General features: G+C 51.1%; 1 protein-coding gene across 1 annotated transcript; it reads right to left on the bottom strand.

Annotated features, from left to right (window-relative positions):
* Nucleotides 1-1215: 1215 nt before the first annotated feature.
* Nucleotides 1216-22342, bottom strand: LOC139418887 (uncharacterized; the record flags this gene model as incomplete). The annotated part of the gene is made up of 4 exons (XM_071168663.1): nucleotides 1216-1489; nucleotides 1597-1836; nucleotides 2133-2359; nucleotides 21640-22342. Coding segments are annotated over 4 exons (1444 nt in total), but the record flags the coding sequence as incomplete, so codon positions are not given.
* Nucleotides 22343-27430: the final 5088 nt, after the last annotated feature.

Raw genomic sequence — 27430 nt, 5'->3', positions numbered from 1 at the left:
TCAGGGTTACCTCAGGGTTAGACCTCAGGGTTAGACCTCAGGGTCACCTCAGGGATTGAATTTAGGGTTAGTCCTCAGGGTCACCTCAGGGTTAGACCTCAGGGTTAGAACTCAGGGTTAGACCTCAGGGTTAGACCTAAGGGTTAGACCTCAGGGTCACCTCAGGGATAGAACTCAGGGTTAGTCCTCAGGGTCACCTCAGGGTTAGACCTCAGGGTTAGAACTCAGGGTAGACCTCGTGGTCACCTCAGGGATAGAACTCAGGGTTAGACCTCAGGGTCACACCTCTGGGTTAGAACTCAGGGTCACCTCGGCGTTTGAACTCAGGGTCACCTCGGGGTTAGAACTCAGGGTCACCTCGGGGTTAGAACTCAGGGTTAGACCTCAGGGTCACCTCAGAGATAGAACTCAGGGTCACCTCAGGGTCACACCTTTGGGTTAGAACTCAGGGTCACCTCAGGGTTAGAACTCAGGGTTAGACCTAAGGGTTAGACCTCAGGGTCACCCCAGGGATAGAACTCAGGGTTAGACCTCAGGGTCACCTCAGGGTTAGACCTCAGGATTAGACCTCAGGGTCACCTCAGGGTTAGATCTCAGGATTAGACGTCAGGGTCACCTCAGGGTTAGACCTCAGGGTTAGAACTCAGGGTAGACCTCGTGGTCACCTCAGGGATAGAACTCAGGGTTAGACCTCAGGGTCACACCTCTGGGTTAGAACTCAGGGTCACCTCGGCGTTTGAACTCAGGGTCACCTCGGGTTTAGAACTCAGGGTCACCTCGGGGTTAGAACTCAGGGTTAGACCTAAGGGTTAGACCTCAGGGTCACCCCAGGGATAGAACTCAGGGTTAGACCTCAGGGTCACCTCAGGGTTAGACCTCAGGATTAGACCTCAGGGTCACCTCAGGGTTAGATCTCAGGATTAGACGTCAGGGTCACCTCAGGGTTAGACCTCAGGGTTAGAACTCAGGGTAGACCTCGTGGTCACCTCAGGGATAGAACTCAGGGTTAGACCTCAGGGTCACACCTCTGGGTTAGAACTCAGGGTCACCTCGGCGTTTGAACTCAGGGTCACCTCGGGGTTAGAACTCAGGGTTAGACCTCAGGGTCACCTCAGAGATAGAACTCAGGGTCACCTAAGGGTTAGATCTCAGGGTCACCTCAGGGTTAGACCTCAGGGTCACCTCAGGGATAGAACTCAGGGTAAGACCTCAGGGTCACACCTCTGGGTTAGAACTCAGGGTCACCTCGGAGTTTGAACTCAGGGTCACCTCGGGGTTTGAACTCAGGGTTACCTCGGGGTTTGAACTCAGGGTCACCTCGGGGTTAGAACTCAGGGTCACCTCTGGGTTTGAACTCAGGGTCACCTCGGGGTTTGAACTGATGGTCACCTCGGGGTTTGAACTCAGGGTCACCTCAGGGTTTGAACTCAGGGTCACCTCGGGGTTAGAACTCAGGGTCACCTTGGGGTTAGAACTCAGGGTTAGACCTCTGGGTCACCTCAGGGATAGAACTCAGGGTTAGACCTCAGGGTCACCTCAGGGTTAGACCTCAGGATTAGACCTCAGGGTCACCTCAGGGTTAGATCTCAGGGTCACCTCAGGGTCACCTCAGGGTTAGACCTCAGGGTCACCTCAGGGTTAGACCTCAGGGTCACCTCGGGGTTTGAACTCAGGGTCACCTCGGGGTTAGAACTCAGGGTCACCTCTGGGTTTAAACTCAGGGTCACCTCGGGGTTTGAACTCATGGTCACCTCGGGGTTTGAACTCAGGGTCACCTCGGGGTTTGAACTCAGGGTCACCTCGGGGTTAGAACTCAGGGTCACCTCGTTGTTAGAACTCAGGGTTAGACCTCAGGGTCACCTCAGGGATAGAACTCAGGGTTAGACCTCAGGGATAGAACTCAGGGTTAGACCTCAGGATTAGACGTCAGGGTCACCTCAGGGTTAAAACTCAGGGTCACCTCAGGGTTAGAACTCAGGGTCACCTCGGGGTTAGAACTCAGGGTTAGACCTCTGGGTCACCTCAGGGATAGAACTCAGGGTTAGACCTCAGGGTCACCTCAGGGTTAGACCTCAGGATTAGACCTCAGGGTCACCTCAGGGTTAGATCTCAGGGTTAGATCTCAGGGTCACCTCAGGGTCACCTCAGGGTTAGACCTCAGGGTCACCTCAGGGTTAGACCTCAGGGTCACCTCGGGGTTTGAACTCAGGGTCACCTCGGGGTTAGAACTCAGGGTCACCTCTGGGTTTGAACTCAGGGTCACCTCGGGGTTTGAACTCATGGTCACCTCGGGGTTTGAACTCAGGGTCACCTCGGGGTTTGAACTCAGGGTCACCTCGGGGTTAGAACTCAGGGTCACCTCGTTGTTAGAACTCAGGGTTAGACCTCAGGGTCACCTCAGGGATAGAACTCAGGGTTAGACCTCAGGGATAGAACTCAGGGTTAGACCTCAGGATTAGACGTCAGGGTCACCTCAGGGTTAAAACTCAGGGTCACCTCAGGGTTAGAACTCAGGGTCACCTCAGGGTTAGACCTCAGGGTTAGACCTCAGGGTTAGACCTAAGGGTTAGGGTTAGACCTGAGGGTTAGGGTTAGACCTGAGGGTTAGGGTTAGACCTGAGGGTTAGGGTTAGGGTTAAACCTCAGGGTTATAACTCAGGGTCACCTCAGGGTTAGAACTCAGGGTTAGACCTCAGGGTTAGACCTAAGGGTTAGACCTCAGGGTTAGACCTAAGGGTTAGGGTTAGACCTGAGGGTTAGGGTTAGACCTGAGGGTTAGGGTTAAACCTGAGGGTTAGGGTCAGACCTGAGGGTTAGGGTCAGGGTTAGACCTGAGGGTTAGGGTCAGGGTTAGACCTGAGGGTTAGGGTTAGACCTGAGGTGACACAAGACCAGCTGGGGTTAGGGTTAGACCTGAGGTGACCCTAGACCAGCTGGAGTTAGGGTCAGGGTTAGACCTGAGGTGACCCTAGACCAGCTAGGGTTAGGGTTAGACCTGAGGGTTAGGGTTAGACCTGAGGTGACACTAGACCAGCTGGGGTTAGGGTTAGGGTCAGGGTTAGACCTGAGGTGACCCTAGACCAGCTGGGGTTAGGGTCAGGGTTAGACCTGAGGTGACCCTAGACCAGCTAGGGTTAGGGTTAGGGTTAGACCTGAGGGTTAGGGTTAGACCTGAGGTGACACTAGACCAGCTGGGGTTAGGGTTAGACCTGAGGTGACCCTAGACCAGCTGGGGTTAGGGTCAGGGTTAGACCTGAGGTGACCCTAGACCAGCTGGGGTTAGGGTTAGGGTTTGACCTGAGGGTTAGGGTTAGACCTGAGGTGACCCTAGACCAGCTGGGGTTAGGGTCAGGGTTAGACCTGAGGTGACCCTAGACCAGCTGGGGTTAGTGTTAGGGTTAGACCTGAGGTGACCCTAGACCAGCTGGGGTTAGGGTTAGACCTGAGGGTTAGGGTTAGACCTGAGGTGACCCTAGACCAGCTGGGGTTAGGGTTAGGGTTAGACCTGAGGTGACCCTAGACCAGCTGGGGTTAGGGTTAGACCTGAGGGTTAGGGTTAGACCTGAGGTGACCCTAGGTGACCCTGAGGTGACTGCCACGTATTATACCACTGGTGTCATTCTAACTCTCCCACAGTCCTCAATGTTAGACCATCTCCTCCCCTATATCTAAAGCCATCACTTTTTTGACGTGAAAACAAAGAATCCTTTTTACGTCACTTTTGTTTTGATCCAACTTCGCCAGCGGCCCAGAGCCCGGGTTCAAAACGATTGGGTGGTTTCAAATATGCGGTGAACGGGGGAGGAGCTCCCTAACCAGATGGAACAGTGATCTGTGCTGCAGTACCCGTTACATCATTGGGTGAAAGGGGGAGGAGCTCCCTAACCAGATGGAACAGTGATCTGTGCTGCAGTACCCGTTACATCATCGGGTGAAAGGGGGAGGAGCTCCCTAATCAGATGGAACAGTGATCTGTGCTGCAGTACCCGTTACATCATCAGGTGAAAGGGGGAGGAGCTCCCTAATCAGATGGAACAGTGATCTGTGCTGCTTTGTGATTTTGTCAACAAGCCAGCGTGGTGCATCGTCCACAAACCTACATCTATTTTCAATTCAAATAAATGTTAGAATTTTCTACCTGGTTTTCATTGGGAAGGCAGATAAAGCTAGTTGCTACCATTTCTGCGTTTGGAAACAGAATCCTACTCATTACTCCACCTGCATTTGGAAACAGAATCCTACTCATTACTCCACCTGCATTTGGAAACAGAATCCTACTCATTACTCCACCTGCATTTGGAAACAGAATCCTACTCATTACTCCACTTGCATTGGGAAACAGAATCCTACTCATTACTCCACTTGCATTTGGAAACAGAATCCTACTCATTACTCCACTTGCATTGGGAAACACAGAATCCTACTCATTACTCCACTTGCATTTGGAAACAGAATCCTACTCATTACTCCACTTGCATTGGGAAACACAGAATCCTACTCATTACTCCACTTGCATTTGGAAACAGAATCCTACTCATTACTCCACTTGCATTGGGAAACACAGAATCCTACTCATTACTCCACTTGCATTGGGAAACAGAATCCTGCTCATTACTCCACTTGCATTTGGAAACAGAATCCTACTCATTACTCCACTTGCATTGGGAAACACAGAATCCTACTCATTACTCCACTTGCATTGGGAAACAGAATCCTGCTCATTACTCCACTTGCATTTGGAAACAGAATCCTGCTCATTACTCCACTTGCATTTGGAAACAGAATCCTACTCATTACTCCACTTGCATTGGGAAACACATAATCCTACTCATTACTCCACTTGCATTGGGAAACAGAATCCTGCTCATTACTCCACTTGCATTTGGAAACAGAATCCTGCTCATTACTCCACTTGCATTTGGAAACAGAATCCTACTCATTACTCCACTTGCATTGGGAAACAGAATCCTACTCATTACTCCACTTGTGTTTGGAAACAGAATCCTACTCATTACTCCACTTGTGTTTGGAAACAGAATCCTACTCATTACTCCACTTGTGTTTGGAAACAGAGAATCCTACTCATTACTCCACTTGCTCCTACATCACTTCAACTTTGTTTTTAGCTGACTTTGCCGTGGGCTTTTGGTGCTTTCAAGACAACTGGGATCTTGGAAAAATACAAGGTCAATTAATGACTTCAGTGATCTTCAGGTCAGAAAGTTGGAGCTCTGGAAAGAGGCCCGAGCTCCCGAGTTGAAATAGACAGACCATTACAGTGTGATGTTATTATAGAAGACTAGACAGACCATTACAGTGGGATGTTATTATAGAAGACAGACCATTACAGTGTGATGTTATTATAGAAGACTAGAGAGACCATTACAGTGTGATGTTATTATAGAAGACTAGACAGACCATTACAGTCTGATGTTGTTATAGAAGACTAGACAGACCATTACAGTGTGATGTTATTATAGAAGACTAGACAGACCATTACAGTGTGATGTTATTATAGAAGACTAGACAGATCATTACAGTGTGATGTTATTATAGAAGACTAGACAGACCATTACAGTGTGATGTTATTATAGAAGACTAGACAGACCATTACAGTGTGATGTTATTATAGAAGACTAGACAGACCATTACAGTGTGATGTTATTATAGAAGACTAGACAGACCATTACAGTGTGATGTTATTATAGAAGACTAGACAGACCATTACAGTCTGATGTTGTTATAGAAGACTAGACAGACCATTACAGTGTGATGTTATTATAGAAGACTAGACAGACCATTACAGTGTGATGTTATTATAGAAGACTAGACAGACCATTACAGTGTGATGTTATTATAGAAGACAGACCATTACAGTGTGATGTTATTATAGAAGACAGACCATTACAGTGTGATGTTATTATAGAAGACTAGACAGACCATTACAGTGTGATGTTATTATAGAAGACAGACCATTACAGTGTGATGTTATTATAGAAGACAGACCATTACAGTGTGATGTTATTATAGAAGACTAGACAGACCGTTACAGTGTGATGTTATTATAAAAGACTAGACAGACCATTACAGTGTGATGTTATTATAGAAGACTAGACAGACCATTACAGTGTGATGTTATTATAGAAGACTAGACAGACCGTTACAGTGTGATGTTATTATAGAAGACTAGACAGACCATTACAGTCTGATGTTATTATAGAAGACTAGACAGACCATTACAGTGTGATGTTATTATAGAAGACTAGACAGACCGTTACAGTGTGATGTTATTATAGAAGACTAGACAGACCATTACAGTCTGATGTTATTATAGAAGACTAGACAGACCGTTACAGTCTGATATTATTATAGAAGACTAGACAGACCATTACAGTGTGATGTTATTATAGAAGACTAGACAGACCGTTACAGTGTGATGTTATTATAGAAGACTAGACAGACCATTACAGTCTGATGTTATTATAGAAGACTAGACAGACCGTTACAGTCTGATGTTATTATAGAAGACTAGACAGACCGTTAGTCTTGGGCGCCGTTGACGTGGATGTCGATTAAGGCAGCTCCCCGCACCTCTCTGATTGAGGGGTTGGGTTAAATGCAGAAGACACATTTCAGTTGAAGGCATTAGGTGTACAACTGACTAGGTATCCCCCTTTACAACTGACTAGGTATCCCCCTTTGCCCACTGTGATGTGTAACAGACAGACATACAGACAGAGTGCAAAACACGGGCCCCCTAGCGAAGGGCCTCAATGCAATCCAATTTCACCCGATGTAAACTCCTCCCAGTGGGGTAACCCGGGCCAGATAAACGAAACCCCTTATTGTCACTACCTCACCAGTCTGTTCCGAGTCGCCCCTAACCTCCTCTCCTCCTCCTCTCCCCTCCTGCACGTCTGGTTGAAGAGAGAGGCTTCCTTGTTTGGGGGTGGGCCATAGTCCGTGCATCCAGCCTTCAACCGATCGGAGAGGTGTTTTCCCCTGTACAGCGGAGAGAGAGAGGAACTACACGGCCAGGCGGATAACGTTACTCATTCTGTCTGAGAATGTACTAGTCTGAAGACACGGCCAGCCGGATACACTTTAAAACAAATGACTTTAACTTGGTAGCAATATGGATTATGTTGTACTCAAGGGAATGTGAACGGGCACCGGAGACAGACTCAGGCTGGAAGTTTTGAAGGGCCGATCACGGCGCCTCTTCCCCGGTCCGGTGTTATTACTGGGGTCCCATTTTCCCGGGTAGCCCCATGCAAAACATAACGGCACCCGGCAGCCCCAACAACAACTCTGATGTCATTTGCTCCTGTAACTGTACCGGTCCCCAGCCGGAGGGAATGGAGATATGTAAGTAGTATTGTAGTGGAAACCGCGTATGCCTCTTTGGAAATGATGTCTGTTGTTCTACTGTGATTTATCACTATGTTACCTTTTACGCATCGATTACGCGCATGTAAACAACGATGTGTTATAAGCGAGAGGTACACATTGTAGGGGATTATTTAAATACAATTTGGTTATGGTTTGGGAACTTTTTATCAGTCAAATATCCGTGTTTGGTTGGTGTTCTGGTATGTTCGCTGTCAGTCGTTTATGGTTACGTTACCGTCTTGCTGTCGTCGTTCGGTAATTGCCATAGACTGGCAGTAGTTTCTGCCACATACTCCAACACTGTAAAACATTTAGCCGAAATACGCTATGAAGGAAGATATATTACCCTGTTGACAGTTTCATGGGACTTGCTGGGTTACGTTGTTGTGTTGAGATGGTGTTACAGACAGACAGTGTGTTGTGTTACAGACAGACAGACAGACAGACAAACAGACAGTGTGTTGTGTGACAGACAAACAGACAGTGTGTTGTGTGACAGACAGACATGCAGTGTGTTGTGTGACAGACAGACAGACAGTGTGTTGTGTGACAGACAGACAGTCATTTCCCCTGGGACCAGAGCCAGACAGACAGACAGTAATTTCCCCTGGGACCAGGGCCAGACAGGCAGACAGTCATTTCCCCTGGGACCAGGGCCAGACAGGCAGACAGTCATTTCCCCTGGGACCAGGGCCAGACAGACAGACAGTAATTTCCCCTGGGACCAGGGCCAGACAGGCAGACAGTCATTTCCCCTGGGACCAGGGCCAGACAGACAGACAGTCATTTCCCCTGGGACCAGGGCCAGACAGACAGACAGTCATTTCCCCTGGGACCAGGGCCAGACAGACAGACAGTCATTTCCCCTGGGACCAGGGCCAGACAGGCAGACAGTCATTTCCCCTGGGACCAGGGCCAGACAGACAGACAGTCATTTCCCCTGGGACCAGGGCCAGACAGGCAGACAGTCATTTCCCCTGGGACCAGGGCCAGACAGGCAGACAGTCATTTCCCCTGGGACCAGAGCCAGACAGACAGACAGTCATTTCCCCTGGGACCAGGGCCAGACAGGCAGACAGTCATTTCCCCTGGGACCAGGGCCAGACAGGCAGACAGTCATTTCCCCTGGGACCAGGGCCAGACAGGCAGACAGTCATTTCCCCTGGGACCAGGGCCAGACAGTCATTTCCCCTGGGACCAGGGCCAGACAGTCATTTCCCCTGGGACCAGGGCCAGACAGACAGACAGTCATTTCCCCTGGGACCAGGGCCAGACAGGCAGACAGTCATTTCCCCTGGGACCAGGGCCAGACAGACAGACAGTCATTTCCCCTGGGACCAGGGCCAGACAGACAGACAGTCATTTCCCCTGGGACCAGGGCCAGACAGTCATTTCCCCTGGGACCAGGGCCAGACAGTCATTTCCCCTGGGACCAGGGCCAGACAGGCAGACAGTCATTTCCCCTGAGACCAGGGCCAGACAGTCATTTCCCCTGGGACCAGGGCCAGACAGGCAGACAGTCATTTCCCCTGAGACCAGGGCCAGACAGTCATTTCCCCTGAGACCAGGGCCAGACAGTCATTTCCCCTGGGACCAGGGCCAGACAGACAGACAGTCATTTCCCCTGGGACCAGAGCCAGACAGTCATTTCCCCTGGGACCAGGGCCAGACAGGCAGACAGTCATTTCCCCTGGGACCAGAGCCAGACAGGCAGACAGTCATTTCCCCTGGGACCAGGGCCAGACAGGCAGACAGTCATTTCCCCTGGGACCAGGGCCAGACAGGCAGACAGTCATTTCCCCTGGGACCAGAGCCAGACAGTCATTTCCCCTGGGACCAGGGCCAGACAGGCAGACAGTCATTTCCCCTGGGACCAGGGCCAGACAGGCAGACAGTCATTTCCCCTGGGACCAGGGCCAGACAGGCAGACAGTCATTTCCCCTGGGACCAGGGCCAGACAGACAGACAGTAATTTCCCCTGGGACCAGGGCCAGACAGGCAGACAGTCATTTCCCCTGGGACCAGGGCCAGACAGACAGACAGTCATTTCCCCTGGGACCAGGGCCAGACAGACAGACAGTCATTTCCCCTGGGACCAGGGCCAGACAGTCATTTCCCCTGGGACCAGGGCCAGACAGTCATTTCCCCTGGGACCAGGGCCAGACAGACAGACAGTCATTTCCCCTGGGACCAGGGCCAGACAGGCAGACAGTCATTTCCCCTGAGACCAGGGCCAGACAGTCATTTCCCCTGGGACCAGGGCCAGACAGGCAGACAGTCATTTCCCCTGAGACCAGGGCCAGACAGTCATTTCCCCTGAGACCAGGGCCAGACAGTCATTTCCCCTGGGACCAGGGCCAGACAGACAGACAGTCATTTCCCCTGGGACCAGGGCCAGACAGGCAGACAGTCATTTCCCCTGGGACCAGGGCCAGACAGTCATTTCCCCTGGGACCAGGGCCAGACAGACAGACAGTCATTTCCCCTGGGACCAGGGCCAGACAGGCAGACAGTCATTTCCCCTGGGACCAGGGCCAGACAGACAGACAGTAATTTCCCCTGGGACCAGGGCCAGACAGACAGTCATTTCCCCTGGGACCAGGGCCAGACAGTCATTTCCCCTGGGACCAGGGCCAGACAGTCATTTCCCCTGGGACCAGGGCCAGACAGACAGTCATTTCCCCTGGGACCAGGGCCAGACAGTCATTTCCCCTGGGACCAGGGACAGACAGTCATTTCCCCTGGGACCAGGGCCAGACAGTCATTTCCCCTGGGACCAGGGCCAGACAGTCATTTCCCCTGGGACCAGGGCCAGACAGACAGTCATTTCCCCTGGGACCAGGGCCAGACAGACAGTCATTTCCCCTGGGACCAGGGCCAGACAGACAGTCATTTCCCCTGGGACCAGGGCCAGACAGACAGTCATTTCCCCTGGGACCAGGGCCAGACAGACAGTCATTTCTCCTGGGACCAGGGCCAGACAGACAGTCATTTCCCCTGGGACCAGGGCCAGCCAGACAGACAGTCATTTCCCCTGGGACCAGGGCCAGCCAGACAGACAGTCATTTCCCCTGGGACCAGGGCCAGCCAGACAGACAGTCATTTCCCCTGGGACCAGGGCCAGACAGACAGTCATTTCCCCTGGGACCAGGGCCAGACAGTCATTTCCCCTGGGACCAGGGCCAGACAGACAGTCATTTCCCCTGGGACCAGGGCCAGACAGTCATTTCCCCTGGGACCAGGGCCAGACAGTCATTTCCCCTGGGACCAGGGCCAGACAGACAGTCATTTCCCCTGGGACCAGGGCCAGACAGTCATTTCCCCTGGGACCAGGGCCAGCCAGACAGACAGTCATTTCCCCTGGGACCAGGGCCAGCCAGACAGACAGTCATTTCCCCTGGGACCAGGGCCAGACAGACAGTCATTTCCCCTGGGACCAGGGCCAGACAGTCATTTCCCCTGGGACCAGGGCCAGACAGACAGTCATTTCCCCTGGGACCAGGGCCAGACAGTCATTTCCCCTGGGACCAGGGCCAGACAGTCATTTCCCCTGGGACCAGGGCCAGACAGACAGTCATTTCCCCTGGGACCAGGGCCAGACAGACAGTCATTTCCCCTGGGACCAGGGCCAGACAGTCATTTCCCCTGGGACCAGGGCCAGACAGCAACACCATGTGAAAAGGAAGTCAGCAGGATATATTAGATGGTGATTTGGCAGTTAGTCTGGGATGAACTGACGCCATCATGTAACCAACAGACCACTGTCTGCTATGGTCTGTCTGCTGTGGTCTGTCTGGTCTGGGGCTGTCTGCTATGGTCTGTCTGCTGTGGTCTGTCTGGTCTGGTGCTGTCTGGTCTGGTGCTGTCTGGTCTGGTGCTGTCTGCTATGGTCTGTCTGGTCTGGTGCTGTCTGGTCTGGTGCTGTCTGGTCTGGTGCTGTCTGGTGCTGTCTGCTATGGTCTGTCTGCTATGGTCTGTCTGCTATGGTTTGTCTGGTCTGGTGCTGTCTGGTGCTGTCTGCTATGGTCTGTCTGCTATGGTCTGTCTGCTGTGGTCTGTCTGGTCTGGTGCTGTCTGGTCTGGTGCTGTCTGCTATGGTCTGTCTGGTCTGGTGCTGTCTGGTCTGGTGCTGTCTGCTATGGTCTGTCTGCTATGGTCTGTCTGCTATGGTTTGTCTGGTCTGGTGCTGTCTGGTGCTGTCTGCTATGGTCTGTCTGCTATGGTCTGTCTGCTATGGTTTGTCTGGTCTGGTGCTGTCTGCTATGGTCTGTCTGGCCTGGTGCTGTCTGCTATGGTCTGTCTGGTCTGGTGCTGTCTGCTATGGTCTGTCTGGTCTGGTGCTGTCTGCTATGGTCTGTCTGCTGTGGTCTGTCTGGTCTGGTGCTGTCTGCTGTGGTCTGTCTGGTCTGGTGCTGTCTGCTATGGTCTGTCTGCTATGGTCTGTCTGGTCTGGTGCTGTCTGGTGCTGTCTGCTATGGTCTGTCTGCTATGGTCTGTCTGCTATGGTTTGTCTGGTCTGGTGCTGTCTGCTATGGTCTGTCTGGCCTGGTGCTGTCTGCTATGGTCTGTCTGGTCTGGTGCTGTCTGCTATGGTCTGTCTGGTCTGGTGCTGTCTGCTATGGTCTGTCTGCTGTGGTCTGTCTGGTCTGGTGCTGTCTGCTATGGTCTGTCTGCTATGGTCTGTCTGGTCTGGGTCTGTCTGCTATGGTCTGTCTGGCCAGGTGCTGTCTGCTATAGTCTGTCTGGTATGGTGCTGTCTGCTATGGTCTGTCTGGTCTGGGGCTGTCTGCTATGGTCTGTCTGGTCTGGTGCTGTCTGCTATGGTCTGTCTGGTCAGGTGCTGTCTGCTATTGTCTGTCTGGCCAGGTGCTGTCTTGTCTGATGCTGTCTGCTATGGTCTGTCTGGTCTGGTGCCTTCTGCTATGGTCTGTCTGGTCTGGTGCTGTCTGCTATGGTCTGTCTAGTCTGGTGCTGTCTGCCCTGGTCTGTCTGGCCTGTTGCTGTCTGGCCAGGTGCTGTCTGCTATGGTCTGTCTGGTCTGGTGCTATCTGCTATGGTCTGTCTGGTCTGGTGCTGTCTGCTATGGTCTGTCTGGTCTGGTGCTGTCTGCTATGGTCTGTCTGGTCTGATGCTGTCTGCTATGGTCTGTCTGGTCTGGTGCTGTCTGCTATGGTCTGTCTGCTATGGTCTGTCTGGTCTGGTGCTGTCTGCTATGGTCTGTCTGGTCTGGTGCTGTCTGCTATGGGGTGTCTGGCTAGGTGCTGTCTGGTCTTGTGCTGTCTGCTATGGTCTGTCTGGCCTGGTGCTGTCTGCTATGGTCTCTCTTGCCTGGTGCTGTCTGCTATTGTCTATCTGGTCTGGTGCTGTCTGCTATGGTCTGTCTGGTCTGGTGCTGTCTGCCATGGTCGGTCTGGCCTGGTGCTGTCTGCCATGGTCTGCCTGGCCTGGTGCTGCCTGCTATGGTCTGTCTGGTCTGGTGCTGTCTGCTATGGTCTGTCTGGTCTGGTGCTGTCTGCTATGGTCTGTCTGGTCTGCGGCTGTCTGCTATGGTCTGTCTGGTCTGGTGCTGTCTGCTATGGTCTGTCTGCTATGGTTTGTCTGGTCTGGTGCTGTCTGCTATGGTCTGTCTGGTCTGATGCTGTCTGCTATGGTCTGTCTGGTCTGGTGCTGTCTGCTATGGTCTGTCTGCTGTGGTCTGTCTGGTCTGGTGCTGTCTGCTATGGTCTGTCTGCTATGGTCTGTCTGCTATAGTCTGTCTGGTATGGTGCTGTCTGCTATGGTCTGTCTGGTCTGGGGCTGTCTGCTATGGTCTGTCTGGTCTGGTGCTGTCTGCTATGGTCTGTCTGCTGTGGTCTGTCTGGTCTGGTGCTGTCTGCTATGGTCTGTCTGCTATGGTCTGTCTGGTCTGGGTCTGTCTGCTATGGTCTGTCTGGCCAGGTGCTGTCTGCTATAGTCTGTCTGGTATGGTGCTGTCTGCTATGGTCTGTCTGGTCTGGGGCTGTCTGCTATGGTCTGTCTGGTCTGGTGCTGTCTGCTATGGTCTGTCTGGTCAGGTGCTGTCTGCTATTGTCTGTCTGGCCAGGTGCTGTCTTGTCTGATGCTGTCTGCTATGGTCTGTCTGGTCTGGTGCCTTCTGCTATGGTCTGTCTGGTCTGGTGCTGTCTGCTATGGTCTGTCTAGTCTGGTGCTGTCTGCCCTGGTCTGTCTGGCCTGTTGCTGTCTGGCCAGGTGCTGTCTGCTATGGTCTGTCTGGTCTGGTGCTATCTGCTATGGTCTGTCTGGTCTGGTGCTGTCTGCTATGGTCTGTCTGGTCTGGTGCTGTCTGCTATGGTCTGTCTGGTCTGATGCTGTCTGCTATGGTCTGTCTGGTCTGGTGCTGTCTGCTATGGTCTGTCTGCTATGGTCTGTCTGGTCTGGTGCTGTCTGCTATTGTCTGTCTGGTCTGGTGCTGTCTGCTATGGGGTGTCTGGCTAGGTGCTGTCTGGTCTTGTGCTGTCTGCTATGGTCTGTCTGGCCTGGTGCTGTCTGCTATGGTCTCTCTTGCCTGGTGCTGTCTGCTATTGTCTATCTGGTCTGGTGCTGTCTGCTATGGTCTGTCTGGTCTGGTGCTGTCTGCCATGGTCGGTCTGGCCTGGTGCTGTCTGCTATGGTCTGTCTGCTGTGGTCTGTCTGGTCTGGTGCTGTCTGCTATGGTCTGTCTGCTATGGTCTGTCTGCTATAGTCTGTCTGGTATGGTGCTGTCTGCTATGGTCTGTCTGGTCTGGGGCTGTCTGCTATGGTCTGTCTGGTCTGGTGCTGTCTGCTATGGTCTGTCTGCTGTGGTCTGTCTGGTCTGGTGCTGTCTGCTATGGTCTGTCTGCTATGGTCTGTCTGGTCTGGGTCTGTCTGCTATGGTCTGTCTGGCCAGGTGCTGTCTGCTATAGTCTGTCTGGTATGGTGCTGTCTGCTATGGTCTGTCTGGTCTGGGGCTGTCTGTTATGGTCTGTCTGGTCTGGTGCTGTCTGCTATGGTCTGTCTGGTCAGGTGCTGTCTGCTATTGTCTGTCTGGCCAGGTGCTGTCTTGTCTGATGCTGTCTGCTATGGTCTGTCTGGTCTGGTGCCTTCTGCTATGGTCTGTCTGGTCTGGTGCTGTCTGCTATGGTCTGTCTAGTCTGGTGCTGTCTGCCCTGGTCTGTCTGGCCTGTTGCTGTCTGGCCAGGTGCTGTCTGCTATGGTCTGTCTGGTCTGGTGCTATCTGCTATGGTCTGTCTGGTCTGGTGCTGTCTGCTATGGTCTGTCTGGTCTGGTGCTGTCTGCTATGGTCTGTCTGGTCTGATGCTGTCTGCTATGGTCTGTCTGGTCTGGTGCTGTCTGCTATGGTCTGTCTGCTATGGTCTGTCTGGTCTGGTGCTGTCTGCTATGGTCTGTCTGGTCTGGTGCTGTCTGCTATGGGGTGTCTGGCTAGGTGCTGTCTGGTCTTGTGCTGTCTGCTATGGTCTGTCTGGCCTGGTGCTGTCTGCTATGGTCTCTCTTGCCTGGTGCTGTCTGCTATTGTCTATCTGGTCTGGTGCTGTCTGCTATGGTCTGTCTGGTCTGGTGCTGTCTGCCATGGTCGGTCTGGCCTGGTGCTGTCTGCCATGGTCTGCCTGGCCTGGTGCTGCCTGCTATGGTCTGTCTGGTCTGGTGCTGTCTGCTATGGTCTGTCTGGTCTGGTGCTGTCTGCTATGGTCTGTCTGGTCTGCGGCTGTCTGCTATGGTCTGTCTGGTCTGGTGCTGTCTGCTATGGTCTGTCTGCTATGGTTTGTCTGGTCTGGTGCTGTCTGCTATGGTCTGTCTGGTCTGATGCTCCGTGTCATCTTGCCAGGAAAGGACACAATGAAGTCTAACATAGCTAGTTGAGAATAAATAGACCGTAGATAATGTTTGTTGTTGTTGTTGTTCATTCGTAAGAAGTCTCCTGTTTATTGAATTGTCTTCTGTTGTCAGACAGAAGACCAGGTCCTCTGGTGTCTCTGTTGTCAGACAGCCATCATTCTGTAGACCAGGTCCTCTGGTGTCAGACAGCCATCATCCTGTAGACCAGGTCCTCTGTTGTCAGACAGCCATCATCCTGTAGACCAGGTCCTCTGATGTCTTCTGTTATCAGACAGCCATCATCCTGTAGACCAGGTCCTCTGTTGTCAGACAGCCATCATCCTGTAGACCAGGTCCTCTGGTGTCTCTGTTGTCAGACAGCCATCATTCTGTAGACCAGGTCCTCTGGTGTCAGACAGCCATCATCTTGTAGACCACGTCCTCTGTTGTCAGACAGCCATCATCCTGTAGACCAGGTCCTCTGATGTCTTCTGTTATCAGACAACCATCATCCTGTAGACCAGGTCCTCTGTTGTCAGACAGGCATCATCCTGTAGACCAGGTCCTCTGGTGTCTCTGTTGTCAGACAGCCATCATCCTGTAGACCAGGTCCTCTGGTGTCTTCTGTTGTCAGACAGCCATCATCCTGTAGACCAGGTCCTCTGTTTTCAGACAACCATCATCCTGTAGACCAGATCCTCTGGTGTCTTCTGTTGTCAGACAGCCATCATCCTGTAGACCAGGTCCTCTGTTGTCAGACAGCCATCATCCTGTAGACCAGGTCCTCTGGTGTCTCTGTTGTCAGACAACCATCATCCTGTAGACCAGGTCCTCTGGTGTCTCTGTTGTCAGACAGCCATCATTCTGTAGACCAGGTCTTCTGTTGTCAGACAGCCATCATCCTGTAGACCAGGTCCTCTGGTGTCTCTGTTGTCAGACAGCCATCATTCTGTAGACCAGGTCCTCTGGTGTCAGACAGCCATCATCCTGTAGACCAGGTCCTCTGTTGTCAGACAGCCATCATCCTGTAGACCAGGTCCTCTGATGTCTTCTGTTATCAGACAGCCATCATCCTGTAGACCAGGTCCTCTGTTGTCAGACAGCCATCATCCTGTAGACCAGGTCCTCTGGTGTCTCTGTTGTCAGACAGCCATCATTCTGTAGACCAGGTCCTCTGGTGTCAGACAGCCATCATCTTGTAGACCACGTCCTCTGTTGTCAGACAGCCATCATCCTGTAGACCAGGTCCTCTGATGTCTTCTGTTATCAGACAGCCATCATCCTGTAGACCAGGTCCTCTGTTGTCAGACAGCCATCATCCTGTAGACCAGGTCCTCTGTTGTCTCTGTTGTCAGACAGCCATCATTCTGTAGACCAGGTCTTCTGTTGTCAGACAGCCATCATCCTGTAGACCAGGTCCTCTGTTGTCAGACAGCCATCATCCTGTAGACCAGGTCCTCTGTTGTCAGACAGCCATCATCCTGTAGACCAGGTCCTCTGGAGTATTCTGTTGTCAGACAGCCATCATCCTGTAGACCAGGTCCTCTGGTGTCTCTGTTGTCAGACAGCCATCATCCTGTAGACCAGGTCCTCTGTTGTCAGACAGCCATCATCCTGTAGACCAGGTCTTCTGTTGTCAGACAGCCATCATCCTGTAGACCAGGTCCTCTGTTGTCAGACAGCCATCATCCTGTAGACCAGGTCCTCTGTTGTCAGACAGCCATCATCCTGTAGACCAGGTCCTCTGTTGTCAGACAGCCATCATCCTGTAGACCAGGTCCTCTGTTGTCTCTGTTGTCAGACAGCCATCATTCTGTAGACCAGGTCTTCTGTTGTCAGACAGCCATCATCCTGTAGACCAGGTCCTCTGTTGTCAGACAGCCATCATCCTGTAGACCAGGTCCTCTGTTGTCAGACAGCCATCATCCTGTAGACCAGGTCCTCTGGTGTCTTCTGTTGTCAGACAGCCATCATCCTGTAGACCAGGTCCTCTGGTGTCTCTGTTGTCAGACAGCCATCATCCTGTAGACCAGGTCCTCTGTTGTCTCTGTTGTCAGACAGCCATCATTCTGTAGACCAGGTCTTCTGTTGTCAGACAGCCATCATCCTGTAGACCAGGTCCTCTGTTGTCAGACAGCCATCATCCTGTAGACCAGGTCCTCTGTTGTCAGACAGCCATCATCCTGTAGACCAGGTCCTCTGGTGTCTTCTGTTGTCAGACAGCCATCATCCTGTAGACCAGGTCCTCTGGTGTCTCTGTTGTCAGACAGCCATCATCCTGTAGACCAGGTCCTCTGTTGTCAGACAGCCATCATCCTGTAGACCAGGTCCTCTGTTGTCAGACAGCCATCATCCTGTAGACCAGGTCCTCTGGTGTCTTCTTACTAGTTAGGATCCCTCACTCCCCTGTCCAATACTAGTTAGGATCCCTCACTCCCCTGTCCAATACTAGTTAGGATCCCTCACTCCCCTGTCCAATACTAGTTAGGATCCCTCACTCCCCTGTCCAATACTAGTTAGGATCCCTCACTCCCCTGTCCAATACTAGTTAGGATCCCTCACTCCCCTGTCCAACACTAGTTAGGATATCTCACTTCCCTGTCCAATACTAGTTAGGATCCCTCACTCCCATACCAATATTTGTTAGGTTCCCTCACTCCCATACCAATATTAGTTAGGATCCCTCACTCCCCTGTCCAATACTTGTTAGGATCCCTCACTCCCATACCAATACTAGTTAGGATCCCTCACTCCCCTGTCTTATACTAGTTAGGATCCCTCACTCCCCTGTCTTATACTAGTTAGGATCCCTCACTCCCATACCAATACTAGTTAGAATACCTCACTCACTTGTCCAATACTAATTAGGATCCCTCACTCCCCTGTCTTATACTAGTTAGGATCCCTCACTCCCCTGTCTTATACTAGTTAGGATCCCTCACTCCCATACCAATACTAGTTAGAATATCTCACTCACCTGTCCAATACTAATTAGGATCCCTCACTCCCATACCAATATTAGTTAGGATTCCTCACTCCCCTGTCCAATACTCGTTAGGATCCCTCACTCCCATACCAATATTTGTTAGGTTCCCTCACTCCCATACCAATACTCGTTAGGATCCCTCACTCCTATACCAATATTAGTTAGGATCCCTCACTCCCATACCAATATTAGTTAGGATCCCTCACTCCCCTGTCCAATACTAGTTAGGATCCCTCACTCCCCTGTCCAATACTAGTTAGGATCCCTCACTCCCCTGTCCAATACTAGTTAGGATCCCTCACTCCCCTGTCCAATACTAGTTAGGATCCCTCACTCACCTGTCCAATACTAGTTAGGATCCCTCACTCCCATACCAATACTAGTTAGGATCCGTCACTCCCCTGTCCAATATTAGTTAGGATCCCTCACTCCCCTGTCCAATACTCGTGAGGATCCCTCACTCCCATACCAATATTAGTTAGGATCCCTCACTCCCCTGTCCAATACTCGTTAGGATCCCTCACTCCCCTGTCCAATACTCGTTAGGATCCCTCACTCCCATACCAATATTAGTTAGGATCCCTCACTCCCCTGTCCAAGACTAGTTAGGATCCCTCACTCCCCTGTCCAATATTAGTTAGGATCCCTCACTCCCATGCCCAGTGCTGGTTGTGGTGTGTGTTGGTGTTTATGGAGTTAGACAGTGTGTTTCTGTTAGTAATGTTCCATAATGAGTCTCTTGTACATTCATTCTAGACCAGAGAGCTGAAGTCAAATCCAGCTCTGTGTTACTAACTGACATTACTTTCTCTTCTTTGGTTTGACTCTCAATGGAGCTTTGTTTTGTTCAGTACTTTCAGCCTGGCTCCTTTTTGGCTCTGTGGGCTATAGTGTGGTCTGGCTCTGTGGGCTATAGTGGGGTCTGGCTCTGTGGGCTATAGTGGGGTCTGGCTCTGTGGGCTATAGTGTGGTCTGGCTCTGTGGGGTCTGGCTCTGTGGGGTCTGGCTCTGTGGGCTATAGTGTGGTCTGGCTCTGTGGGCTATAGTGGGGTCTGGCTCTGTGGGCTATAGTGTGGTCTGGCTCTGTGGGCTATAGTGGGGTCTGGCTCTGTGGGCTATAGTGTGGTCTGGCTCTGTGGGCTATAGTGGGGTCTGGCTCTGTGGGCTATAGTGTGGTCTGGCTCTGTGGGCTATAGTGTGGTCTGGCTCTGTGGGCTATAGTGTGGTCTGGCTCTGTGGGCTATAGTGTGGTCTGGCTCTGTGGGCTATAGTGGGGTCTGGCTCTGTGGGCTATAGTGGGGTCTGGCTCTGTGGGCTATAGTGGGGTCTGGCTCTGTGGGGTCTGGCTCTGTGGGCTATAGTGGGGTCTGGCTCTGTGGGCTATAGTGGGGTCTGGCTCTGTGGGCTATAGTGGGGTCTGGCTCTGTGGGCTATAGTGTGGTCTGGCTCTGTGGGCTTTAGTGTGGTCTGGCTCTGTGGGCTATAGTGTGGTCTGGCTCTGTCTGACTCTGTGGGCTATAGCGTGGTCTGGCTCTGTGGGCTATAGTGTGGTCTGGCTCTGTGTCCGACTCTGTGGGCTATAGTGTGGTCTGGCTCTGTGGGCTATAGTGTGGTCTGGCTCTGTGGGCTATAGTGTGGTCTGGCTCTGTGGGCTTTAGTGTGGTCTGGCTCTGTGGGCTATAGTGTGGTCTGGCTCTGTCTGACTCTGTGGGCTATAGCGTGGTCTGGCTCTGTGGGCTATAGTGTGGTCTGGCTCTGTGTCCGACTCTGTGGGCTATAGTGTGGTCTGGCTCTGTGGGCTATAGTGTGGTCTGGCTCTGTGGGCTATAGTGTGGTCTGGCTCTGTGGGCTATAGTGTGTTCTGGCTCTGTGGGCTATAGTGGGGTCTGGCTCTGTGGGCTATAGTGTGGTCTGACTCTGTGGGCTATAGTGTGGTCTGGCTCTGTGGGGTCTGGCTCTGTGGGCTATAGTGGGGTCTGGCTCTGTGGGCTATAGTGTGGTCTGGCTCTGTGGGCTATAGTGGGGTCTGGCTCTGTGGGCTATAGTGGGGTCTGGCTCTGTCGTCTATAGTGTGGTCTGGCTCTGTGGGGTCTGGCTCTGTGGGCTATAGTGGGGTCTGGCTCTGTGGGCTATAGTGGGGTCTGGCTCTGTGGGCTATAGTGTGGTCTGGCTCTGTGGGGTCTGGCTCTGTGGGCTATAGTGGGGTCTGGCTCTGTGGGCTATAGTGGGGTCTGGCTCTGTGGGCTATAGTGTGGTCTGGCTCTGTGGGCTTTAGTGTGGTCTGGCTCTGTGGGCTATAGTGTGGTCTGGCTCTGTCTGACTCTGTGGGCTATAGCGTGGTCTGGCTCTGTGGGCTATAGTGTGGTCTGGCTCTGTGTCCGACTCTGTGGGCTATAGTGTGGTCTGGCTCTGTGGGCTATAGTGTGGTCTGGCTCTGTGGGCTATAGTGTGGTCTGGCTCTGTGGGCTATAGTGTGTTCTGGCTCTGTGGGCTATAGTGGGGTCTGGCTCTGTGGGCTATAGTGTGGTCTGACTCTGTGGGCTATAGTGTGGTCTGGCTCTGTGGGGTCTGGCTCTGTGGGCTATAGTGGGGTCTGGCTCTGTGGGCTATAGTGGGGTCTGGCTCTGTGGGGTCTGGCTCTGTGGGCTATAGTGTGGTCTGGCTCTGTGGGCTATAGTGTGGTCTGGCTCTGTGAGCTATAGTGGGGTCTGGCTCTGTGGGGTCTGGCTCTGTGGGCTATAGTGTGGTCTGGCTCTGTGGGCTATAGTGTGGTCTGGCTCTGTCTCTGTGCCTGTCTCTGTGCCTGTCTCTGTGCCTGTCTCTGTGTCTGTCTCTGTGTCTGTTTCTGTGTCTGTGTCTATGGTCTGCAGTGTGGTCCTTTACACAGAGGGTTCTACATGGAACCCAAAATAGTTCTCCTCGGAACCCAGAAGGGTTTTCCTACGGGGACAGCCGAATAACCCTTTTGGAGCCCTTCAGAGTGTACGGTTGTTACAGAGGACTACAGCCAGGGGATACGGTATGACAATTAGAAAGAGCTGCTTGTCTATGGGGGTCAAGGAGCAGGCTGAGGCACTAGGCAGAGAAGAGGAGAGGTCCGCCCTCACGTCACGTCCTCTTGTCTCAGACCTCAGACTGGTTCCTGCTTGCTGAGACATGCTACAGGCAGCCAGCCAGCCAGTGACTGGGCTCCCTCCCTTTGTGTCTGGGTTCCTCACCACCCACTCCCTCTACTTGTTCCCAACCTTCCCCTGTGTGTCTGTGGTGTGTGACAGGCCATTAGTCAGACTAGAGAGGGGTGTGTGTGTCTGATGTCTCGGAGGGTCAACAGCTATTTACTCTCTAGATGGTCTGAGATGACAACGCGGTCTGAGATGACAACGCTGTCTGAGATGACAACGCTGTCTGGCTCTGTGGGGTCTGGTAACGCTGTCTGAGATGATAATGCTGTCTGAGATGATAACGCTGTCTGAGATGATAACGCTGTCTGAGATGATAACGCTGTCTGAGATGATAACGCTGTCTGAGATGACAACGCTGTCTGAGATGATAGCGCTGTCTGAGATGATAACGCTGTCTGAGATGATAACGCTGTCTGAGATGATAGCGCTGTCTGAGATGATAACGCTGTCTGAGATGATAGCGCTGTCTGAGATGATAACGCTGTCTGAGATGATAACGCTGTCTGAGATGACAACGCTGTCTGAGATGACAGCGCTGTCTGAGATGATAACGCTGTCTGAGATGATAACGCTGTCTGAGATGATAACGCTGTCTGAGATGATAACGCTGTCTGAGATGATAACGCTGTCTGAGATGATAGCGCTGTCTGAGATGATAACGCTGTCTGAGATGATAACGCTGTCTGAGATGATAACGCTGTCTGAGATGATAACGCTGTCTGAGATGATAATGCTGTCTGAGATGATAACGCTGTCTGAGATGACAGCGCTGTCTGAGATGACAACGCTGTCTGAGACGACAACGCTGTCTGAGACGATAGCGCTGTCTGAGATGATAACGCTGTCTGAGACGACAACGCTGTCTGAGGTGACAACGCTGTCTGAAATATACAGACTGTCTATTCTGCCACTGTGTCCTCTCTGTTTAGGGTCAGTCACTGTGTCCTCTCTGTTTAGGGTCAGTCACAGTGGTCAGGTATTCTTCCACTGTGTCCTCTCTGTTTAGGGTCAGTCACTGTGGTCAGGTATTCTGCCACTGTGTCCTCTCTGTTTAGGGTCAGTCACAGTGGTCAGGTATTCTGCCACTGTGTCCTCTCTGTTTAGGGTCAGTCACAGTGGTCAGGTATTCTGCCACTGTGTCCTCTCTGTTTAGGGTCAGTCACTGTGTCCTCTCTGTTTAGGGTCAGTCACAGTGGTCAGGTATTCTGCCACTGTGTACTCTCTGTTTAGGGTCAGTCACAGTGGTCAGGTATTCTGCCACTGTGTCCTCTCTGTTTAGGGTCAGTCACAGTGGTCAGGTATTCTTCCACTGTGTCCTCTCTGTTTAGGGTCAGTCACTGTGGTCAGGTATTCTGCCACTGTGTCCTCTCTGTTTAGGGTCAGTCACAGTGGTCAGGTATTCTGCCACTGTGTCCTCTCTGTTTAGGGTCAGTCACAGTGGTCAGGTATTCTGCCACTGTGTCCTCTCTGTTTAGGGTCAGTCACTGTGTCCTCTCTGTTTAGGGTCAGTCACAGTGGTCAGGTATTCTGCCACTGTGTACTCTCTGTTTAGGGTCAGTCACAGTGGTCAGGTATTCTGCCACTGTGTCCTCTCTGTTTAGGGTCAGTCACAGTGGTCAGGTATTCTGCCACTGTGTCCTCTCTGTTTAGGGTCAGTCACTGTGGTCAGGTATTCTGCCACTGTGTCCTCTCTGTTTAGGGTCAGTCACAGTGGTCAGGTATTCTGCCACTGTGTCCTCTCTGTTTAGGGTCAGTCACTGTGTACTCTCTGTTTAGGGTCAGTCACAGTGTCCTCTCTGTTTAGGGTCAGTCACTGTGTCCTCTCTGTTTAGGGTCAGTCACTGTGTCCTCTCTGTTTAGGGTCAGTCACTGTGGTCAGGTATTCTGCCACTGTGTCCTCTCTGTTTAGGGTCAGTCACAGTGGTCAGGTATTCTGCCACTGTGTCCTCTCTGTTTAGGCCCAAATAGCATTCTAGTTTGCTCCGTTTTTCACATTCTTTCCAATGTGTCAAGTAATTATCTTTTTGTTTTCTCAAGATTTGGTTGGGTCTAATTGTGCTGCTGTCCTGGGGCTCTGTGGGGTGTGTTTGTGACCAGAGCCCCAGGACCAGCTTGCTTAGGGGACTCTTCTCCAGGTTCATCTCTCTGTAGGTGATGGCTTTGTTATGGAAGGTTTGTGAATCACTTCCTTTTAGGTGGTTGTAGAATTTAACGGCTCTTTTCTGGATTTTGATAATTAGTGGGTATCGGCCTAATTCTGCTCTGCATGCATTATTTGGTGTTTTACGTTGTACACAGAGGATATTTTAGCAGAATTCTGCATGCATAGTCTCAATTTGGTGTTTGTCCCATTTTGTGAATTCTTGGTTGGTGATCGGACCCCAAACCTCACAACCATGAAGGGCAATGGGTTATATAACTGGTCAGGTCAAAAGTAGTGGTCAAACGTAGTGCATTTCCTCTCCCCTCTCCCCTCTCTCCTCTCTCCTTTCCCCTCTCTCCTCTCTCCTCTCCCCTCTCTCCTCTCCCCTCTCTCCTCTCTCCTCTCTCCTCTCTCCTCTCTCCTCTCTCCTCTCTCCTCTCCCCTCTCTCCTCTCTCCTCTCCCCTCTCCCCTCTCTCCTCTCTCCTCTCTCCTCTCCCCTCTCTCCTCTCCCCTCTCTCCTCTCTCCTCTCTCCTCTCCCCTCTCCCCTCTCTCCTCTCCCCTCTCCCCTCTCCCCTCTCTCCTCTCTCCTCTCCCCTCTCCCCTCTCCCCTCTCTCCTCTCTCCTCTCCCCTCTCCCCTCTCCCCTCTCTCCTCTCCCCTCTCTCCTCTCCCCTCTCTCCTCTCTCCTCTCCCCTCTCTCCTCTCTCCTCTCTCCTCTGTCCTCCTTACAGGACATTACAACCTGGTCTCTCCTCTGTCCTCCTTACAGGACATTACAACCTGGTCTCTCCTCTGTCCTCCTTACAGGACATTACAACCTGGTCTCTCCTCTCTACTTACAGGACATTACAACCTGGTCTCTCCTCTCTACTTACAGGACATTACAACCTGGTCTCTCCTCTCTACTTACAGGACATTACAACCTGGTCTCTGGGTCTCTCCTCTCTCCTTCTTACTAACATTACAGATATGAGATCCTCTCACTGGGCCCTGTACGTGACAGATAGGAAATCCTCTCACTGGGCCCTGTGCGTAACAGATAGGAGATCCTCTCACTGGGCCCTGTACGTAACAGATAGGAGATCCTCTCACTGGGCCCTGTACGTAACAGATAGGAGATACTCTCACTGGGCCCTGTACGTAACAGATAGGAGATCCTCTCACTGGGCCCTGTGCGTAACAGATAGGAGATCCTCTCACTGGGCCCTGTACGTGACAGATAGAAGATCCTCTCACTGGGCCCTGTACGTAACAGATAGGAGATCCTCTCACTGGGCCCTGTACGTAACAGATAGGAGATCCTCTCACTGGGCCCTGTACGTAACAGATAGGAGATCCTCTCACTGGGCCCTGTACGTAACAGATAGGAGATACTCTCACTGGGCCCTGTACGTAACAGGAGATCCTCTCACTGGGCCCTGTACGTAACAGATAGGAGATCCTCTCACTGGGCCCTGTACGTAACAGATAGGAGATACTCTCACTGGGCCCTGTACGTAACAGGAGATACTCTCACTGGGCCCTGTACGTAACAGATATGAGATCCTCTCACTGGGCCCTGTACGTAACAGATAGGAGATACTCTCACTGGGCCCTGTACGTAACAGGAGATCCTCTCACTGGGCCCTGTACGTAACAGATATGAGATCCTCTCACTGGGCCCTGTACGTAACAGATAGGAGATACTCTCACTGGGCCCTGTACGTAACAGGAGATCCTCTCACTGGGCCCTGTACGTAACAGATAGGAGATCCTCTCACTGGGCCCTGTACGTAACAGATAGGAGATACTCTCACTGGGCCCTGTACGTGACCGATAACACCCACTGGGTTGTCTTAGTACTGTTGTAACTCTATAATGCCCTGTATAGATAACACCCACTGGGTTGTCTTAGTACTGTTGTAACTCTATAATGCCCTGTATAGATAACACACACTGGGTTGTCTTAGTACTGTTGTAACTCTATAATGCCCTGTATAGATAACACCCACTGGGTTGTCTTAGTACTGTTGTAACTCTATAATGCCCTGTACGTGACAGATAACACACACTGGGTTGTCTTAGTACTGTTGTAACTCTATAATGCCCTGTATAGATAACACACACTGGGTTGTCTTAGTACTGTTGTAACTCTATAATGCCCTGTATAGATAACACACACTGGGTTGTCTTAGTACTGTTGTAACTCTATAATGCCCTGTATAGATAACACACACTGGGTTGTCTTAGTACTGTTGTAACTCTATAATGCCCTGTATAGATAACACACACTGGGTTGTCTTAGTACTGTTGTTACTCTATAATGCCCTGTATAGATAACACACACTGGGTTGTCTTAGTACTGTTGTAACTCTATAATGCCCTGTATAGATAACACACACTGGGTTGTCTTAGTACTGTTGTAACTCTATAATGCCCTGTATAGATAACACACACTGGGTTGTCTTAGTACTGTTGTTACTCTATAATGCCCTGTATAGATAACACCCACTGGGTTGTCTTAGTACTGTTGTAACTCTATAATGCCCTGTATAGATAACACACACTGGGTTGTCTTAGTACTGTTGTAACTCTATAATACCCTGTATAGATAACACACACTGGGTTGTCTTAGTACTGTTGTAACTCTATAATGCCCTGTATAGATAACACCCACTGGGTTGTCTTAGTACTGTTGTAACTCTATAATGCCCTGTATAGATAACACACACTGGGTTGTCTTAGTACTGTTGTAACTCTATAATGCCCTGTATAGATAACACCCACTGGGTTGTCTTAGTACTGTTGTAACTCTATAATGCCCTGTATAGATAACACACACTGGGTTGTCTTAGTACTGTTGTAACTCTATAATGCCCTTTATAGATAACACCCACTGGGTTGTCTTAGTACTGTTGTAACTCTATAATGCCCTGTATAGATAACACACACTGGGTTGTCTTAGTACTGTTGTTACTCTATAATGCCCTGTACAGATAACACCCACTGGGTTGTCTTAGTACTGTTGTAACTCTATAATGCCCTGTACGTAACAGATAACATCCACTGGGTTGTCTTAGTACTGTTGTAACTCTATAATGCCCTGTATAGATAACACCCACTGTGTTGTCTTAGTACTGTTGTAACTCTATAATGCCCTGTATAGATAACACACACTGTGTTGTCTTAGTACTGTTGTAACTCTATAATGCCCTGTACAGATAACACACACTGGGTTGTCTTAGTACTGTTGTAACTCTATAATGCCCTGTACAGATAACACCCACTGGGTTGTCTTAGTACTGTTGTAACTCTATAATGCCCTGTATAGATAACACACACTGGGTTGTCTTAGTACTGTTGTAACTCTATAATGCCCTGTACAGATAACACCCACTGGGTTGTCTTAGTACTGTTGTAACTCTATAATGCCCTGTATAGATAACACACACTGGGTTGTCTTAGTACTGTTGTAACTCTATAATGCCCTGTACAGATAACACCCACTGGGTTGTCTTAGTACTGTTGTTACTCTATAATGCCCTGTACGTAACAGATAACATCCACTGGGTTGTCTTAGTACTGTTGTTACTCTATAATGCCCTGTACAGATAACACCCACTGGGTTGTCTTAGTACTGTTGTAACTCTATAATGCCCTGTACGTAACAGATAACATCCACTGGGTTGTCTTAGTACTGTTGTAACTCTATAATGCCCTGTATAGATAACACACACTGTGTTGTCTTAGTACTGTTGTAACTCTATAATGCCCTGTACGTGACAGATAACACCCACTGGGTTGTCTTAGTACTGTTGTAACTCTATAATGCCCTGTACGTAACAGATAACATCCACTGGGTTGTCTTAGTACTGTTGTAACTCTATAATGCTCTGTATAGATAACACACACTG

The sequence above is a fragment of the Oncorhynchus clarkii genome, chromosome 2, assembly GCF_045791955.1.
Source record: "Oncorhynchus clarkii lewisi isolate Uvic-CL-2024 chromosome 2, UVic_Ocla_1.0, whole genome shotgun sequence".
NCBI classification, from domain to species: Eukaryota; Metazoa; Chordata; class Actinopteri; order Salmoniformes; family Salmonidae; genus Oncorhynchus; species Oncorhynchus clarkii.
The sequence above is the reverse complement of the archived record's forward strand: the minus strand, read 5'-3'. Positions and strand labels throughout refer to the sequence as shown.